Source organism: Pelodiscus sinensis, unplaced genomic scaffold (genome assembly GCF_049634645.1).
Source record: "Pelodiscus sinensis isolate JC-2024 unplaced genomic scaffold, ASM4963464v1 ctg134, whole genome shotgun sequence".
Lineage (NCBI taxonomy): Eukaryota > Metazoa > Chordata > Testudines > Trionychidae > Pelodiscus > Pelodiscus sinensis.
In genome coordinates this window covers 108,708-126,142 of record NW_027465855.1, presented here as the reverse complement: position 1 = coordinate 126,142, position 17,435 = coordinate 108,708, and the positions used below count along the sequence as shown (strand labels likewise).

The following is a 17,435-nucleotide window of genomic DNA, read 5'->3' as shown; positions in this document are numbered from 1 at the left end:
GGGGGCCAGGGCTAGGGTACATCACCCACTGCGGCTGTGGGGAGAGGAGCTAACCAGTGTTGTGGAGAGGTGGGGTTTCCTCCCAGACGAGGAAGAGCAGCTCACAGGAGGGCTGCAGGGAGCCTTAGAGCAGCCACGACCAGGGCAGCAGCACGCACCTGGAGGCTGGGAGGCAGCAAAGGACTAAGTGAGGGGGTGACTGGGGACTCTGGGGGCTCCAGGGGTGAGTGAGGCTAGTGCTGGTGGCAAAGCGAATACTGGAGGGGGGCTGGGGGCGAGGCTAGTACTGGAGAGCTCTACGGGATGGGGAGCTTTAAGAGGCAGCAGGCTGACACTAGAGGGCACTGGAGACTCCAGGGTGGGAAGCTGGCACTGGGGGAGGGCTGGGTGCAGTGGGGCTCTGGAAACAGGAGGCTGGCACTGAGGGGTCTGGTGGCGGGGGCTCTAAGAGGTGGGAGGCTGGCACTGGGGGGGTTGGACGCAGGGGAATCTGGAATCTGTGGCTGGCGCTAGGGAGTAGTGGAGGGACTTCTAGGGGTTAGGGCTGGCGCTGGGGGCTCAGAGGGCTAGGGTTTGTGGTCCCCAGAGCCACCACAAACAGCTGGCTTCAGCTGCTGCAGCCACCCGCCACACAGCGACTACCAGAGCTGAAGCCGGCTGTTCACTACAGCTCTGGGAGACGGGGCTTTTGGAGGACCAGTAACATTTTATTTTCATATTTGCATATTCATTGTTGAATATGATGAATATGCAAATATGTAATTAAAATGTTACCAGTCCGCCAAAAGTTTGTGAATAGGTTTGCCTGCCCACAGTATAAAGGGTTGGGAACCACTGGCATAGAGGGCTTCCTGCTCCCCAAAAGGACGAGCACACCTGTTACTGTGGGTTTAACATGCCATGAAGGTTCAGGTGCAGCAGTCGGCCCTGGTCCTGCGAGAGACGGTCCGGGCAGGCTGACAGCAGCCACGGCCACCTCTCCAGCAGGCCGACAAGGGTGCCAAGCTAGTGCTGATGAGACTGGGCAGATGTGATGAGGGTTACTGCACTGAATCCGGCCTGATCTTTGGCAGCATCTTGCCAACCAGAGGAAAAGGTGGAAAGGCATACATGAGACCCCCCTGACCAAGGCAGGAGAAAGGCGCCCTGCAGGGAACCCTCCTCTAGCCCCAGCTGGGAGCAGAACAGAGGACACTTCACATTCGGCCTGCTAGCAAACAGATTGACTCGGGGAGAGATCCCCATTCGTGGAAGAACCTGCAAGTCAGGCGAGAGGAGAACCGCCTGCTCAGGTCACCTGCCACGGTGCTCTTGGCTTCGGGGAGGTGACAGGCCTCCAGGGATATACTGTGTCTGACGCAAAACTCCCAGAGAGCGTGTGCCTCCTGCCAGAGGGCTGCAGAGCGGGTCCCTCTCTGCCTACGGATATAGAACACTGTCCGTGAGGACCCTGACCATCCTGCGTGACAGGTGCGGGAGGGACACTTTGCACGCCCTGCGTACTGCCCTGAACTCTTTGACATTTACATGCAGACCCACCTCTGCAAGGCTCCACATTCCCTGCGTCTACAACATGCCAAGGTGCGCCCCTCAACCCCGATCCGAGGCATCACACACCAACTCCAGATAGTGCCATGGCTGCCAAAACGCAATTCCTGCCAAGATGCTGGCCACTGCCATCCACCACCACGTGTGTGTGGATGGTCCCCGATCTGTCCAGTGGATGCTATGCTGGGGGGGTAAACCGACACCAACCACAGCTGCAGAGGTAGCAAAGTGAGTCTGGCAAAGAGCACAGCAAAGGAGCATGATGCCACGTGGCTGACACTCGGAAATGAGGCTCACGAGCAACTCAAACCTGTCTGGAGCTGCTACTGAGTCCGATGAACTCGACCCTCTGAGCTGGAACAGACGCAGACTTTTCCTTGTTTGGCAGGAGACCCAGCTGCTAACCCATGTCCGACAAGAGAGCACCATCCCGACAGGCCTCTGACCAGCCAGCTGAGGTTGGGCAACTCCTGGACCCCCTTGTGTCTCAGGTACGCTGCCATTACTGACATACGTGTGGCGAACGCCCTGGGGGCGTAGCAAGGTCGAAGGGAAGGACAGCAAACGGGCAATGATTTGCACCTACCGTGAACCTCAGGAAGCACCTGTGTCCCTGAAGAGCACGATGTGAAAGTACGCTTCCTTGAGGTCGAGGGCAGCGTACCAATCCCCCGGACCCAGGTCAGGGATGGTCGAAGCCAGAGAGACCATGCAAAACTTGAGGCTCCAGAGATGGCAGTTCAGACCTCACAGGCTGAGAATGGCGTTTAGGACATCTTGGCTTTTGGGATTAAAAAATAACGGGAATAAAAGCCCCAGTTTCTGTATTGGAGTGAGACCTCCTGCACCACTCCCCCACATCCTGTGCGAGAAGGGTGTTGTAAGAAGGGTCCCTGAAGAGGGATGGGGAAGGTGGGTGGAAAGTAGGAGGGAGAGGAGAGCTGTAAAGTATAGCCATGCTCTATTATGGTCAGGACCCAGCGATCCAAGGTAAAGGCCCTCCAAGTCAAGAGGTAGGGCAGAGGCGGGATGAAAACACAAGAGAAGGTTCTGGCTTGAGAGGGCGCACCCTTAGAAAGAGTGCTTGCCTGTGGGTTTGGGGCAGGTAGAGTGGCCGACGGAGGTTGCCTGTCCTGCTTCCTCCTGCATAGCTTAGACCTTCCTTGGGCTGGGTCTTGCTGAGGACAGGCCCCACGGGATTGAGAGGAAGGGGTTTTAAGCTCCTCCTCTTTGTTCCGAGGACATACTACTCCAGAGTCTTCAGAGTGGCTCTAGAGTCTTTCAGAGCATGCAGTTTAGGGTCTGTGTTCTCTGAGAACAGTGCCTGGCTGTCGAATGGGAGGTCCTGACGCGAGCTCTGGGCTTCCATGGACAAGCCCGAGAGCAGGAACCAGACTGACCAGCACATGGAAATGGCTGAGGCCATGGATCAGACTGCTGAGTCAAATGCTGCTCTAGCTGCCACTGCCCCTTCCTCTACCAGCACCCTGAACGCCTTCCTGGGGTTCTCCAGTAGAGAGGACTCAAACTGAGCCATTGATTGCTTCCTGCTCCACTTTGTGGGAATCACCAAAGACTCTTGGTGTCAAGACGTCGGCACTCCACACATCAGATCATTGGTCTTGCGGAGCTAAAGACAACTCCATCAGCAGTGCCTTTGGCACAACGTCTCTCTCCTTCCAGGTCCTAGGGCAGAAGGACCTACAAATGCAGCATGTCTCGCTGCTCTGGCCCTCCCGCAAACAGTGGAGGGTCGCACAGACCAACACTATCAACTGTAACTATGTAAACCTGTTTACTCTTGGAAAGAGGGAAACAGCAAAGATCACTACAGCTCTGCTGGAGCATTTCTAAGCACCATCACTGGTGGCAAGAAGGAACTGGAGAGGGAGGGGCTTGGAAGCGTCCCACGTAGCATGGCGCGTGCGCCACTCCAGGGGCACTGGGACCTGGTCCCCTACAGATACTGCTGGCACCAGTGCACGTGGCGAGCGTGCACACTGACGCTGCATGGACATGAGCAATCTCTCGAAGAAAGTGCTTTATTGTGGAGCTGCTCAAAGCCAGGGCAGAAGGGATGGGGCATCCAGATGGCATCACCTCACCCTAAACGCCATGGACCCAAGAAATTCCCACCGCTCTGGGCCCCTCTCAGCCTTTGTCCCCTGGAGGGGGAACTGACTCCCAGGCCTGCTTTAAGGACCCTGTAAGGGGGCACTGGCCCCCTCAGCCTGTAAGCATGATGCTCCTATGTCCCCAAGGGGCAAGAAGTCTGTGCCCTCCCAGTCCTAGCCCTGCTCTCTGGCAATTTCTCCAGGTCCTGTGCATGCTGTGGTGGCAAGTGCGTGTGTGTCTCCTCCTTTCTCTTTCTCCCTCCCCCTCCCCGCAGCGTGGCCATCCCTCTGGCTTCCCCCAGCACTAGCCTGCCCGCGGGACAGACGGCAGACGAGATGGGATGGGAAATGGAGACACGGAAAAGAACAATGACATTGTAATTTCCACCTGAGCGTCGAGCAGGCGTTTCCGGGGTTCGGAGACGTCGTGGGCGCCCGAGTGATCCCTGCGCAGCTCCTCCTCCACCAGCATCAACCTGCAGGGACAGGCTTCACTGGAGTCAATCCGGGCTCCCGCGGGGGGAGGCCAAGGGTCCCTGACAGCTCACGCCCAGGGGGCAGGGGGGAGGTTGAGCAGGTCCCTGGGGGGCAGAGGCCACAGCAGGTACCTAGGGGAGGCAGCTCCCAGAGGGACTCTTCCCTCCTGGCCTGATCTCATCAGGGATCTGCCTAAAATCCTGCGATACACTTCACAGTCCCCAGGTGTGCTGGGGGCCTCATGACAAGACCTTGTGATCCCCATCTCCCCATACATGCCAGGGACCCTTGGCCTCTGCCATGAGCCGCCCCCCAGGCGTGCCAGGGACCCTGTGACCCCCCAACATGTGCCAGGGACCCCACGGCCCCCACCTTCCCCGCACATGGCCAGGCCCAGGTGACCCTGCCGAAAGGCCCCGCCGCTCCGATCCGCCCCTCACCTGCCAATGATGCTCTTGATCTGTGAGTCCTTCTCCACCTGCTGCTGGCGTAGCCGCTTCTCACTCTGCTCCAGCCGCTGCTGGTACTGCAACAGGATCTTGCTGGTCTGCTCCTCCTGCGACATGAGGCGTCGCTCATACTCCTCCAGCTTGCGGTTCGACATGTGCAGTCGCTCCTTCAGAGAGTGGATCTCCTCCTCGTATTCCTTCACCTGCAGGGAAAGGCAGTGTGAGGGCCACGCCCGGCACCAGGCCGGAGTTTGGGGACCGTACGGGCAGCTGCCTGGGCTCTCACCCGGTCCAGCCGGCTCTCATCCATGGACTTGGAGTACTCCTTCAGCTTGTACTCCTCACGCTCAATGTGGGAGCTCTCAATGTCAGCCGACAGGTGCGGCATGTTAGAGACCCAGGCCACTGTGCGCTCCGAGGCCGGCATGACGGGGTTCAGCGTGGAAGGTGTGTGGGAAGGCTGCAGGGAAAAAGCATGGACTGAGACCCCTTCCCTGACCCAGAGACTCCCCCACCCTCCCTGTGGCGGGCACTGCAACACAGACCAGTGCCTCAGCATGACGGTCAGCCGCCCACGCCGAGCAGGACTGAGCTCCCGGCTGCCCTCCCTTTGTACCCCTCTCAATCTGGTACCATCTGCCCCCCCTTTGTACCTCTCCCGACCTGGCCCCATCTGCCCCCTCACTGCCCCCCTTTGTACCTCTCCCGACCTGGCCCCATCTGCCCCCTCATTGCCCCCCTTTGTACCTCTCCCAACCTGGCCCCATCTGCCCCCTCACTGCCCCCCTTTGTACCTCTCCCGACCTGGCCCCATCTGCCCCCTCATTGCCCCCCTTTGTACCTCTCCCAACCTGGCCCCATCTGCCCCCTCACTGCCTCCCTTTCTACTTCTCCCCACCTGCCCCCTCACTGCCCCCCTTTGTACTTCTCCCCACCTGGCCCCATCTGCCCCCTCACTGTCCCCCTTTGTACCTCTCCCGACCTGGCCCCATCTGCCCCCTCACTGCCTCCCTTTCTACTTCTCCCCACCTGCCCCCTCACTGCCCCCCTTTGTACTTCTCCCCACCTGGCCCCATCTGCCCCCTCACTGCCCCCCTTTGTACTTCTCCCCACCTGGCCCCATCTGCCCCCTCACTGCCCCCCTTTCTACTTCTCCCCACCTAGCCCCATCTGCCCCCTCACTGCTCCCCTTTGTACCTCTCCCCACCTGACCCCATCTGCCCCCTCACTGCCCCCCTTTGTACCTCTCCCCACCTGACCCCATCTGCCCCCTCACTGCTCCCCTTTGTACCTCTCCCCACCTGACCCCATCTGCCCCCTCACTGCTCCCCTTTGTACCTCTCCCCACCTGCCCTATCTCCCCACTCCCTGACACCCCTCCCTTCCCTTCCTGCCCTCCCCACACCTGCTTGGTAATGGTTGGCTTGAGCGCCGAGGGCGTCTCCTTGGTGACGGACTGCTGCCGGGTGCGGGCTGGCCCGTAGGTGGGCTCGGGTGACTGCAGCAGGTTGCCGCTGGAGGGCCGAGGCTTCTGCGCAGCACTGACGGTCAGCTGCTGGGACTTGCCGCGCTGGAGCGGGGGCTGGGGCTGGGATGGGGGCTGCGGCTGGGGCCCGATGGTGATCTGCGGAGGGGAGAGCATGTTCTGCAGGTTCTCCTGCAGCGAGAGCTGGCGCTTGGTGAACTCGGAGCCCTGGCGGGTGAACTCGTCGCTGTAGCTGTGGCTGTGGATGATGTGCTTGCTGGCAGACAGGTCCTCGCTCTTGCTGTAGCCGTGGAAGGGGGCGAAGGTGTCGGGATTGCCCTCGGCGGGGCGGTGCGAGGGAGCTGCGGAGGGCCCGTCGGAGGCCATGTGAAAGAGAGGGTTCTGGAAGGAGAGGGGCACCCGCAGCTGCTGGGCAGCGGCCCCGTCGGTGGTGACCCCCATGTGGCTGAGGCGGAGGCCGGCGGCGATGCTGGAGCCGCTGCCTTGCGAGAGGCGGCTGGGCCGCAGTCCCATGGCAGCAGTGATGGAGGCCTGGCTGCTGTTCAGCATGTCACCCACGCTCTGCAGGTTGGAGACGCTGTTCATGCGGCTGTCCTGCAGGTCCAGCATAGAGACACTCTTGTTGACGCTCAGCATCTTCTGGTCGGGCTCTGTGATGTCTGAGCTGCTGGTGCAGTAGGCGGGCGAGGAGCGGGCCAGGGGTGGGCGTGTCACGAAGAACATGTCCTTGGAGCCCTTCTCCTTGGTGGGCGAAGGCAACCGGGTCATGTCCATGGAGCTGGGGGCAGAAGAGACAAGTGGTCAGGGCTAGGCCCAGTGCTCCACAGAGGGTGGAGAGAGAAGGGGGCCAAAGAGATGAGGGCATCAGTGAGCAACCCTGGAGTCGGATGGGGGGAGAGGTGCCAGCCCAGGAGTCCTGGGGAATGGGGGTGTTGGTGAGCAGCCCTTGGGGGGAGCAGATGAGGAGGGGGTGCCAGGAAATGGAGAAGTTGATGAACACCCCTAGACCAGGGCCTCCAGGTGATAAATGACGGTGCAGTCTCTGAGCAGATCAGCTGTGAGGCTAACCTAGTGAGGAGGGCTTTAAAATGAGGTCCCACAGGGACAGGTGACCAAAACCCACAGGGAAGTGAAAAAACATGAGACCTGGGAAATGGATCAGAAATTGGGGGGTGCACGGGCTGTTATAGTAGGATCAAGAAGTGACATGGCAGAACTGGGGAGCAAAATCAAATCAGTATCTAGTTATCTGTATCCAAATGCAAGAAGTGTGGGGAATAAGCAGGAAGAACTTGAAGTGCTGGTAAAGAAACACAACTCTGACTTGGTAGCACAGCAGCTTGGTGGGATAATACACTTGACTGAAATAGTGGGATGGAAGGGCACAGCTTGCTCAGGCAGGGAAAAGGGAGGAGGTGTTGCCTTCTACATTAACAACTAGAAGTTTTACCCGGCATCACTCGGGTCCTTAACTCCAATAATGTTTGTTGTTCTTCATTTAAATCATGGTTCTGGGGCAGGGCTGAGGATGAGAGGTTCAGTGTGCAGGCTGCCCTGGAGAAAGAGGACTTTCCAGCCCGGTCTCACTGCAACAGCTTGGGGCCAGGTGAAAAGCACCCTTCTATGGCCACTGCAGCTCCAGCAGGCACTGCTGTGCGAGAGTGGCATGTCCATGTTCATCTGCCCCCTGCGCTCCGCAGAAAGACAGGGATGTAGCAAACGGGGCACTTTTCCCTGGCTCCCTGACCAAGGGGAGCAGCCAGTAATGTTCCCGTATGAATGTTCCTTGAAGGGCATCTGGAGGGTAGGAGGCTTGGAGCTGGGACAGTCCTGGATGTCTCCTTTCACCAGCCTGGTGATTCGTGGGCAGGGCTTGCCTAAGGTAGGATAAGAGGAGGCAACCTACCAAATTTGGTAGTCCTAAGTCTTACTGTTTAGGAGGAGTTTTTGAACAAACGGATGGACAGACAGACTCACTCAGTAACGGACAAACAAACTCTCTCAACTATATTGCAGATGTATACACTGGGCTGAGGTTGAGGTGGATGTAGGAGACAGACTTGTTGAGACTCTCTGGGTTAGGTTAAAAGGGGTAAAAACAAGGATGATGTCATGGGAGAGCTCTGTTACCCCCTAGCCAAGAAGAAGAGGTGGATGAGGCTCTTTTTACACTAACAAAATCATCCAAAGCACAGGACTTAGTAGTGATGGGGGATTTCAACTATGCAGACATCGGATGGGCAAATAACACAGCAGGACACTGATTATCCAACAAGTTCTTGCAATGTAATGGAAATATTTCTTATTTCAGAATGTGGAGAAAGCTACTGGGGGGAGAGGCTGTTCTAGATTTGATTTTAACTCGGGATGTTAGTGTGGACCCGTTTACATGATCAACCAAAAAGCCTGGTAGGACAAGAACTTAGGTCAGACATTGGAAAAACCTTCCTACCTGTCAGGGTGGTCAAACACTGGAATAAATTGCCCAGGGGGGTTGTGGAATCCCCATCTCTGGAGATGTTGAAGAGCAGGTTGGACACACACCTGTCAAGGATGGTCTAGACGGTGCTGGGCCCTCCCGTCAGGGCAGGGGACTGGACTCGATGACCTCTCGAGATCCCTGCCAGTCCTAGTATTCTATGATCCTTTCCCAAGGGTGGCGGAGGTTCTCTCTCAGCTCCCTGCATGCAGACTTTGCAGGGGCCCCCGAAGGAGGGAAAAGGCCCAGCCTGGCACTCCCCAGGCCTCAGGCAGAGCCAGCTTTGAGCAGGGCAGCCCCCCAGGCCATGTGCAGGGCAAGGAAGGGAAATGACAGAGCTGCTCCACAGCAAGAAGGGGGGGAGGCAGTGTGCCATGCCGTCTCGGGCCAGGACTTACCTGTTCAGGCCCCGCACCATGTAGGACTGGAGATCCACAGAGCTGCAGGAGGAGCAGAGGCAGCAGTTAGCACTGGGCAGCCCCTACCTGGGAGAGTGCGGGAAGCTGGAGAGGTCGCTGAGGGGCTCACCTGTTGAGGTCCCGCATCATGTAGGACTGCATGTCGGAGGAGGGACCCCGCAGAATGAGGGGCTTGGTTTGCAGCCGCTCCCCCTGGTGACTTGGCTGCCGCTGGATGTGCGGGTTCCTGAGGGCGACACTGATGTCGTTGAGCAGCCGAGGCAGGGGGCCCAGCTTGATCAGGGCTTCCTGGGGCCAGATGCACAAAGATGGGGAGGGGTGAACATGAGACCTGGGATCCCTGCTCCCCTCCCAGATCCGGGAGAGCGCCCAGGTGTCCTGGCTCCCAGCACTCCCCAGCTCCAACCCACCAGTCCCCACCCCCCTCCCAGAGCCGGGAGAGCGCCCAGGTGTCCTGGCTCCCAGCACTCCCCAGCTCCAACCCACCAGTCCCCAATCCCCTCCCAGAGCCGGGAGAGAGCCCAGGTGTCCTGGCTCCCAACATTCCCCAGCTCCAACCCACCAGTCCCCACCCCCCTCCCAGAGCCGGGAGAGAGCCCAGGTGTCCTGGCTCCCAGCACTCCCCAGCTCCAACCCACCAGTCCCCAATCCCCTCCCAGAGCCGGGAGAGAGCCCAGGTGTCCTGGCTCCCAACATTCCCCAGCTCCAACCCACCAGTCCCCACCCCCCTCCCAGATCCGGGAGAGCGCCCAGGTGTCCTGGCTCCCAGCACTCCCCAGCTCCAACCCACCAGTCCCCAATCCCCTCCCAGAGCCGGGAGAGAGCCCAGCTGTCCTGGCTCCCAACATTCCCCAGCCCCAACCCACCAGTCCCCACCCCCCTCCCAGAGCCGGGAGAGAGCCCAGGTGTCCTGGCTCCCAACACTCCCCAGCTCCAACCCACCAGTCCCCACCCCCCTCCCAGAGCTGGGAGAGAGCCCAGGTGTCCTGCCTCCCAACACTCCCCAGCTCCATCCCACCAGTCCCCACCCCCCTCCCAGAGCTGGGAAAGTGCCCAGATGTCCTGCCTCCCAACACTCCCCAGCCCCCCCCCCCCAGCTCTAACTCACCAGTCCCCACCCCTCCCAGAGCTGGGAAAGTGCCCAGATGTCCTGCCTCCCAACACTCCCCAGCCCCCCCCCCAGCTCTAACTCACCAGTCCCCACTCCCCTCCCAGAGCCGGGAGAGAGCCCAGGTGTCCTGGCTCCCAACACTCCCCAGCTCCAACCCACCAGTCCCCACTCTCCTCCCAGAGCCGGGAGAGAGCTCAGGTGTCCTGGCTCCCAACACTCCCCAGCTCCAACCCACCAGTCCCCACCCCCCTCCCAGAGCTGGGAGAGAGCCCAGGTGTCCTGCCTCCCAACACTCCCCAGCTCCATCCCACCAGTCCCCACCCCCCTCCCAGAGCTGGGAAAGTGCCCAGATGTCCTGCCTCCCAACACTCCCCAGCCCCCCCCCAGCTCTAACTCACCAGTCCCCACCCCCCTCCCAGAGCTGGGAAAGTGCCCAGATGTCCTGGCTCCCAACACTCCCCAGCCCCCCCCCCCAGCTCTAACTCACCAGTCCCCACTCCCCTCCCAGAGCTGGGAAAGTGCCCAGATGTCCTGCCTCCCAACACTCCCCAGCCCCCCCCCCCAGCTCTAACTCACCAGTCCCCACTCCCCTCCCAGAGCCGGGAGAGAGCCCAGGTGTCCTGCCTCCCAACACTCCCCAGCTCCAACCCACCAGTCCCCACCCTCCTCCCAGAGCTGGGAAAGCGCCCAGATGTCCTGCCTCCCAACACTCCCCAGCCCCCCCCCCCAGCTCTAACTCACCAGTCCCCACTCCCCTCCCAGAGCCGGGAGAGAGCCCAGATGTCCTGCCTCCCAACACTCCCCAGCCCCCCCCCCCAGCTCTAACTCACCAGTCCCCACTCCCCTCCCAGAGCTGGGAAAGTGCCCAGATGTCCTGCCTCCCAACACTCCCCAGCCCCCCCCCCCAGCTCTAACTCACCAGTCCCCACTCCCCTCCCAGAGCTGGGAAAGTGCCCAGATGTCCTGCCTCCCAACACTCCCCAGCCCCCCCCCCAGCTCTAACTCACCAGTCCCCACTCCCCTCTCAGAGCTGGGAGAGAGCCCAGGTGTCCTGCCTCCCAACACTCTCCAGCCCCCCCCAGCTCTAACTCACCAGTCCCCACTCCCCTCCCAGAGCTGGGAGAGAGCCCAGGTGTCCTGCCTCCCAACACTCCCCAGCCCCCCCCCCCAGCTCTAACTCACCAGTCCCCACTCCCCTCCCAGAGCTGGGAGAGAGCCCAGGTGTCCTGCCTCCCAACACTCCCCAGCCCCCCCCCCCCCAGCTCTAACTCACCAGTCCCCACTCCCCTCCCAGAGCTGGGAGAGAGCCCAGGTGTCCTGCCTCCCAACACTCCCCAGCCCCCCCCCCAGCTCTAACTCACCAGTCCCCACCCCCCTCCCAGAGCTGGGAAAGCGCCCAGATGTCCTGCCTCCCAACACTCCCCAGCCCCCCCCAGCTCTAACTCACCAGTCCCCACCCCCCTCCCAGAGCTGGGAGAGAGCCCAGGTGTCCTGCCTCCCAACACTCCCCAGCCCCCCCCCCCAGCTCTAACTCACCAGTCCCCACTCCCCTCCCAGAGCTGGGAGAGAGCCCAGGTGTCCTGCCTCCCAACACTCCCCAGCCCCCCCCCCCCAGCTCTAACTCACCAGTCCCCACTCCCCTCCCAGAGCTGGGAGAGAGCCCAGGTGTCCTGCCTCCCAACACTCCCCAGCCCCCCCCCCAGCTCTAACTCACCAGTCCCCACCCCCCTCCCAGAGCTGGGAAAGCGCCCAGATGTCCTGCCTCCCAACACTCCCCAGCCCCCCCCAGCTCTAACTCACCAGTCCCCACCCCCCTCCCAGAGCTGGGAAAGCGCCCAGGTGTCCTGCCTCCCAACACTCCCCAGCCCCCCCCCCAGCTCTAACTCACCAGTCCCCACTCCCCTCCCAGAGCTGGGAGAGAGCCCAGGTGTCCTGCCTCCCAACACTCTCCAGCCCCCCCCAGCTCTAACTCACCAGTCCCCACTCCCCTCCCAGAGCTGGGAGAGAGCCCAGGTGTCCTGCCTCCCAACACTCCCCAGCCCCCCCCCCCAGCTCTAACTCACCAGTCCCCACTCCCCTCTCAGAGCTGGGAGAGAGCCCAGGTGTCCTGCCTCCCAACACTCTCCAGCCCCCCCCAGCTCTAACTCACCAGTCCCCACCCCCCTCCCAGAGCTGGGAGAGAGCCCAGGTGTCCTGCCTCCCAACACTCTCCAGCCCCCCCCAGCTCTAACTCACCAGTCCCCACTCCCCTCCCAGAGCTGGGAGAGAGTCCAGGTGTCCTGCCTCCCAACACTCTCCAGCCCCCCCCAGCTCTAACTCACCAGTCCCCACTCCCCTCCCAGAGCTGGGAGAGAGTCCAGGTGTCCTGCCTCCCAACACTCCCCAGCCCCCCCCCCCAGCTCTAACTCACCAGTCCCCACTCCCCTCCCAGAGCTGGGAGAGAGTCCAGATGTCCTGCCGCCCAACACTCCCCAGCCCCCCCCCCCAGCTCTAACTCCCCAGTCCCCACTCGCCTCCCAGAGCTGGGAGAGAGTCCAGGTGTCCTGCCTCCCAACACTCCCCAGCTCCATCCCACCAGTCCCCACAGCCCGGCGCCCAGCCGCATGTCGGAAGCCCTCGTACCTTGCTGAGCTGGGGCATGACCTCCCAGAGCAAAGCATGCAGCGTGGAGAGCTCACGGCCCAGGTCGATGTAGCCCTCAAAGCTGCTGCTGTTGGTCAGGGTGTCAAGGTTGGAGATCTCGTAGAGGAACTGCTGCATGCTGGCCCATTCCAGCTCCAGGAACTCATTCATGAACGCCATGTATTCCTCCTTGCTGCCGAACCTAGCGTAGGGTGGGGGTTGAGTCGGGGACAGCACTCCCACGCCATTCATCTCCCCCCTCCCAGGCTGCCCACTCCAGCTCTTGCTGAACTTCCTGCTGATGCTGCCGGGGAAGAGGAGTCCAAGGAGGACAGCACCCCACACAATACCCAGCCCCCTCTGTGCAGCTGAGCTGAGTCAGCACCCCAAGGCAGCGGACACAGGACTCATTCTCCAAACCCATGCTGTCCCCAGAGGGCCTGCCCATGGCACAGCTCTCACTTGCTGAAGTTGGCCAGGTTCTGGATGACCTTGGCGATGAGGGTCAGCGTGCGGGACGTCTGGTCGTCTGGATACTCCTGCATGAGGCCAAAAAGGCTGGGCGACATGACAGCCGGGCACAGGAAGCGCAAGAAAAGTGAGGCACTGATCAGCCGGTCAGCGATGTCCTCGCGGCCCCTCTCCGCACAGCGCAGCCGCCATGAGGCGAACACCTCCTTCAGCTCCCGCGGGAACACGCTGTGGGAGACCGGGGTTGTCAGTGCCCTGGACCTCGTACAACCCCCGAGCCCATACACCCGCCCTCCCTCCCCCCAGCACAGACCTCCTCCAGCTCCCGCGGGAACACGCTGTGGGAGACCGGGGCTGTCAGCGCCCCCAAGCTGTACGTCCCCCCCGAGTCCATACGCTCCCCCAAACACGGACCCCCCTCTGCTCCCGTGGGAACATACTGCAGGGAGACCGGGGCTGTCAGCGCCCCCAAGCTGTACGTCCCCCCCGAGTCCATACGCTCCCCCAAACACGGACCCCCCCTCTGCTCCCGTGGGAACATACTGCAGGGAGACCGGGGCTGTCAGCGCCCCCAAGTCGTACGTCCCCCCCCGAGTCCATATGCTCCCCCAAACACGGACCCCCCTCTGCTCCAGTGGGAACATACTGCAGGGAGACCGGGGCTGTCAGCGCCCCCAAGCTGTACGTCCTCCCTGAGTCCATACGCTCCCCCAAACACGGACCCCCCCTCTGCTCCCATGGGAACATACTGCAGGGAGACCGGGGCTGTCAGTGCCCCCAAGTCGTACGTCCCCCCCGAGTCCATACGCTCCCCCAAACACGGACCCCCCTCTGCTCCCGTGGGAACATACTGCAGGGAGACCGGGGCTGTCAGCACCCCCAAGCTGTACGTCCCCCCCCGAGTCCATACGCTCCCCCAAACACGGACCTCCCCTCTGCTCCCGTGGGAACATACTGCAGGGAGACCGGGGCTGTCAGCGCCCCCAAGTCGTACGTCCCCCCCCCCCGAGTCCATATGCTCCCCCAAACACGGACCCCCCCTGCTCCCGTGGGAACATACTGCAGGGAGACCGGGGCTGTCAGCGCCCCCAAGCTGTACGTCCTCCCCGAGTCCATACGCTCCCCCAAACACGGACCCCCCCTCTGCTCCCGTGGGAACATACTGCAGGGAGACCGGGGCTGTCAGCGCCCCCAAGTCGTACGTCCCCCGCGAGTCCATACGCTCCCCCAAACACGGACCCCCCTCTGCTCCCGTGGGAACATACTGCAGGGAGACCGGGGCTGTCAGCACCCCCAAGCTGTACGTCCCCCCCGAGTCCATACGCTCCCCCAAACACGGACCTCCCCTCTGCTCCCGTGGGAACATACTGCAGGGAGACCGGGGCTGTCAGCACCCCCAAGCTGTACGTCCCCCCCGAGTCCATACGCTCCCCCAAACACGGACCTCCCCTCTGCTCCCGTGGGAACATACTGCAGGGAGACCGGGGCTGTCAGCGCCCCCAAGCTGTACGTCCTCCCCGAGTCCATACGCTCCCCCAAACACGGACCCCCCCTCTGCTCCCGTGGGAACATACTGCAGGGAGACCGGGGCTGTCAGTGCCCCCAAGTCGTACGTCCCCCCCGAGTCCATACGCTCCCCCAAACACGGACCCCCCTCTGCTCCCGTGGGAGGATACTGCAGGGAGACCGGGGCTGTCAGCGCCCCCAAGCTGTACGTCCCCCCCGAGTCCATACGCTCCCCCAAACACGGACCCCCCTCTGCTCCCGTGGGAACATACTGCAGGGAGACCGGGGCTGTCAGCGCCCCCAAGCTGTACGTCCCCCCCGAGTCCATACGCTCCCCCAATCACGGACCCCCCTCTGCTCCTGTGGGAACATACTGCAGGGAGACCGGGGCTGTCAGCGCCCCCAAGCTGTACGTCCTCCCCGAGTCCATACGCTCCCCCAAACACGGACCCCCCTCTGCTCCCGTGGGAACATACTGCAGGGAGACCGGGGCTGTCAGCGCCCCCAAGTCGTACGTCCCCCCCGAGTCCATACGCTCCCCCAAACACAGACCCCCCTCTGCTCCCGTGGGAACATACTGCAGGGAGACCGGGGCTGTCAGTGCCCCCAAGTCGTACGTCCCCCCCGAGTCCATACGCTCCCCCAAACACGGACCCCCCTCTGCTCCCGTGGGAACATACTGCAGGGAGACCGGGGCTGTCAGTGCCCCCAAGCTGTACGTCCTCCCCGAGTCCATACGCTCCCCCAAATACAGACCCCCCCCTCTGCTCCCGTGGGAACATACTGCAGGGAGACCGGGGCTGTCAGTGCCCCCAAGCTGTACGTCCTCCCCGAGTCCATATGCTCCCCCAAACACGGACCCCCCCTCTGCTCCCGTGGGAACATACTGCAGGGAGACCGGGGCTGTCAGTGCCCCCAAGTCGTACGTCCCCCCCGAGTCCATACGCTCCCCCAAACACGGACCCCCCCTCTGCTCCCGTGGGAACATACTGCAGGGAGACCGGGGCTGTCAGCGCCCCCAAGTCGTACGTCCTCCCCGAGTCCATACGCTCCCCCAAACACGGACCCCCCTCTGCTCCCGTGGGAACATACTGCAGGGAGACCGGGGCTGTCAGTGCCCCCAAGCTGTACGTCCTCCCCGAGTCCATACGCTCCCCCAAATACGGACCCCCCTCTGCTCCCGTGGGAACATACTGCAGGGAGACCGGGGCTGTCAGCGCCCCCAAGTCGTACGTCCTCCCCGAGTCCATACGCTCCCCCAAACACGGACCCCCCCTCTGCTCCCGTGGGAACATACTGCAGGGAGACCGGGGCTGTCAGTGCCCCCAAGTCGTACGTCCCCCCCGAGTCCATACGCTCCCCCAAATACGGACCCCCCTCTGCTCCCGTGGGAACATACTGCAGGGAGACCGGGGCTGTCAGCGCCCCCAAGTCGTACGTCCTCCCCGAGTCCATACGCTCCCCCAAATACGGACCCCCCTCTGCTCCCGTGGGAACATACTGCAGGGAGACCGGGGCTGTCAGCGCCCCCAAGTCGTACGTCCTCCCCGAGTCCATACGCTCCCCCAAACACGGACCCCCCTCTGCTCCCGTGGGAACATACTGCAGGGAGACCGGGGCTGTCAGTGCCCCCAAGCTGTACGTCCTCCCCGAGTCCATACGCTCCCCCAAATACGGACCCCCCTCTGCTCCCGTGGGAACATACTGCAGGGAGACCGGGGCTGTCAGCGCCCCCAAGTCGTACGTCCTCCCCGAGTCTATACGCTCCCCCAAACACGGACCCCTCCTCTGCTCCCGTGGGAACATACTGCAGGGAGACCGGGGCTGTCAGCGCCCCCAAGTCGTACGTCCTCCCCGAGTCTATACGCTCCCCCAAACACGGACCCCCCTCTGCTCCCGTGGGAACATACTGCAGGGAGACCGGGACTGTCAGCGCCCCCAAGTTGTACGTCCTCCCCGAGTCCATACGCTCCCCCAAATACGGACCCCCCCTCTGCTCCCATGGGAACATACTGCAGGGAGACCGGGGCTGTCAGTGCCCCCAAGTCGTACGTCCTCCCCGAGTCCATACGCTCCCCCAAATACGGACCTCCCCTCTGCTCCCGTGGGAACATACTGCAGGGAGACCGGGGCTGTCAGTGCCCCCAAGTCGTACGTCCTCCCCGAGTCCATACGCTCCCCCAAATACGGACCCCCCTCTGCTCCCGTGGGAACATACTGCAGGGAGACCGGGGCTGTCAGTGCCCCCAAGTTGTACGTCCTCCCCGAGTCCATACGCTCCCCCAAATACGGACCCCCCCCTCTGCTCCCATGGGAACATACTGCAGGGAGACCGGGGCTGTCAGTGCCCCCAAGTCGTACGTCCTCCCCGAGTCCATACGCTCCCCCAAATACGGACCCCCCTCTGCTCCCGTGGGTGGCAGGGACACCTCTGACCTCCAGAGTTCTCCGCATCCCTCCACAGGGCAAAGCATTTGTTCAGCTCCAGCCTGAACTAGAAATGCCTCCTCCCCCTCTGGGCCACCCTCCCACTTCCCACCATCTCCCTGCCACTCCGAGCAGTGTGAGCGGTTAACCCGGCAGAGCCACACCCACCAGTGCGAATTGACGACCTTGCAGAGTGCCAGCTCACAGCACATCCGCAGGTTGGCCTGGTGGTCCGGCAGGGTGGACGAGGAGCATTTCATGGGGTCCACTTCGCAGTTCTCCTCTGACTCGTACAGCGCCCGGATGAACTCACCTGCAGGTTGGGG

General features: G+C 62.1%; 1 protein-coding gene across 8 annotated transcripts in view; it reads right to left on the bottom strand.

The window, feature by feature from the left end:
- The window catches only part of SYNGAP1 (synaptic Ras GTPase activating protein 1), a 114,219-nt gene that overhangs the window by 18,526 nt on the left and 78,258 nt on the right, over positions 1-17,435 (bottom strand). For 6 of the 8 annotated variants that reach the window (XM_075915656.1, XM_075915655.1, XM_075915660.1 and 3 more), the window contains 9 exons: positions 17,278-17,422; positions 13,168-13,404; positions 12,706-12,907; positions 9,082-9,260; positions 8,952-8,993; positions 5,994-6,852; positions 4,875-5,048; positions 4,580-4,791; positions 4,051-4,151 (listed from right to left, as the gene is read on the bottom strand). In XM_075915656.1, coding sequence (XP_075771771.1) covers positions 4,051-4,151; positions 4,580-4,791; positions 4,875-5,048; positions 5,994-6,852; positions 8,952-8,993; positions 9,082-9,260; positions 12,706-12,907; positions 13,168-13,404; positions 17,278-17,422 — 2,151 coding nt within the window. The remainder of the gene's footprint in view (positions 1-4,050; positions 4,152-4,579; positions 4,792-4,874; positions 5,049-5,993; positions 6,853-8,951; positions 8,994-9,081; positions 9,261-12,705; positions 12,908-13,167; positions 13,405-17,277; positions 17,423-17,435) is intronic. The other 2 variants (XR_012898971.1, XM_075915661.1) reach the window with 1 other exon arrangement.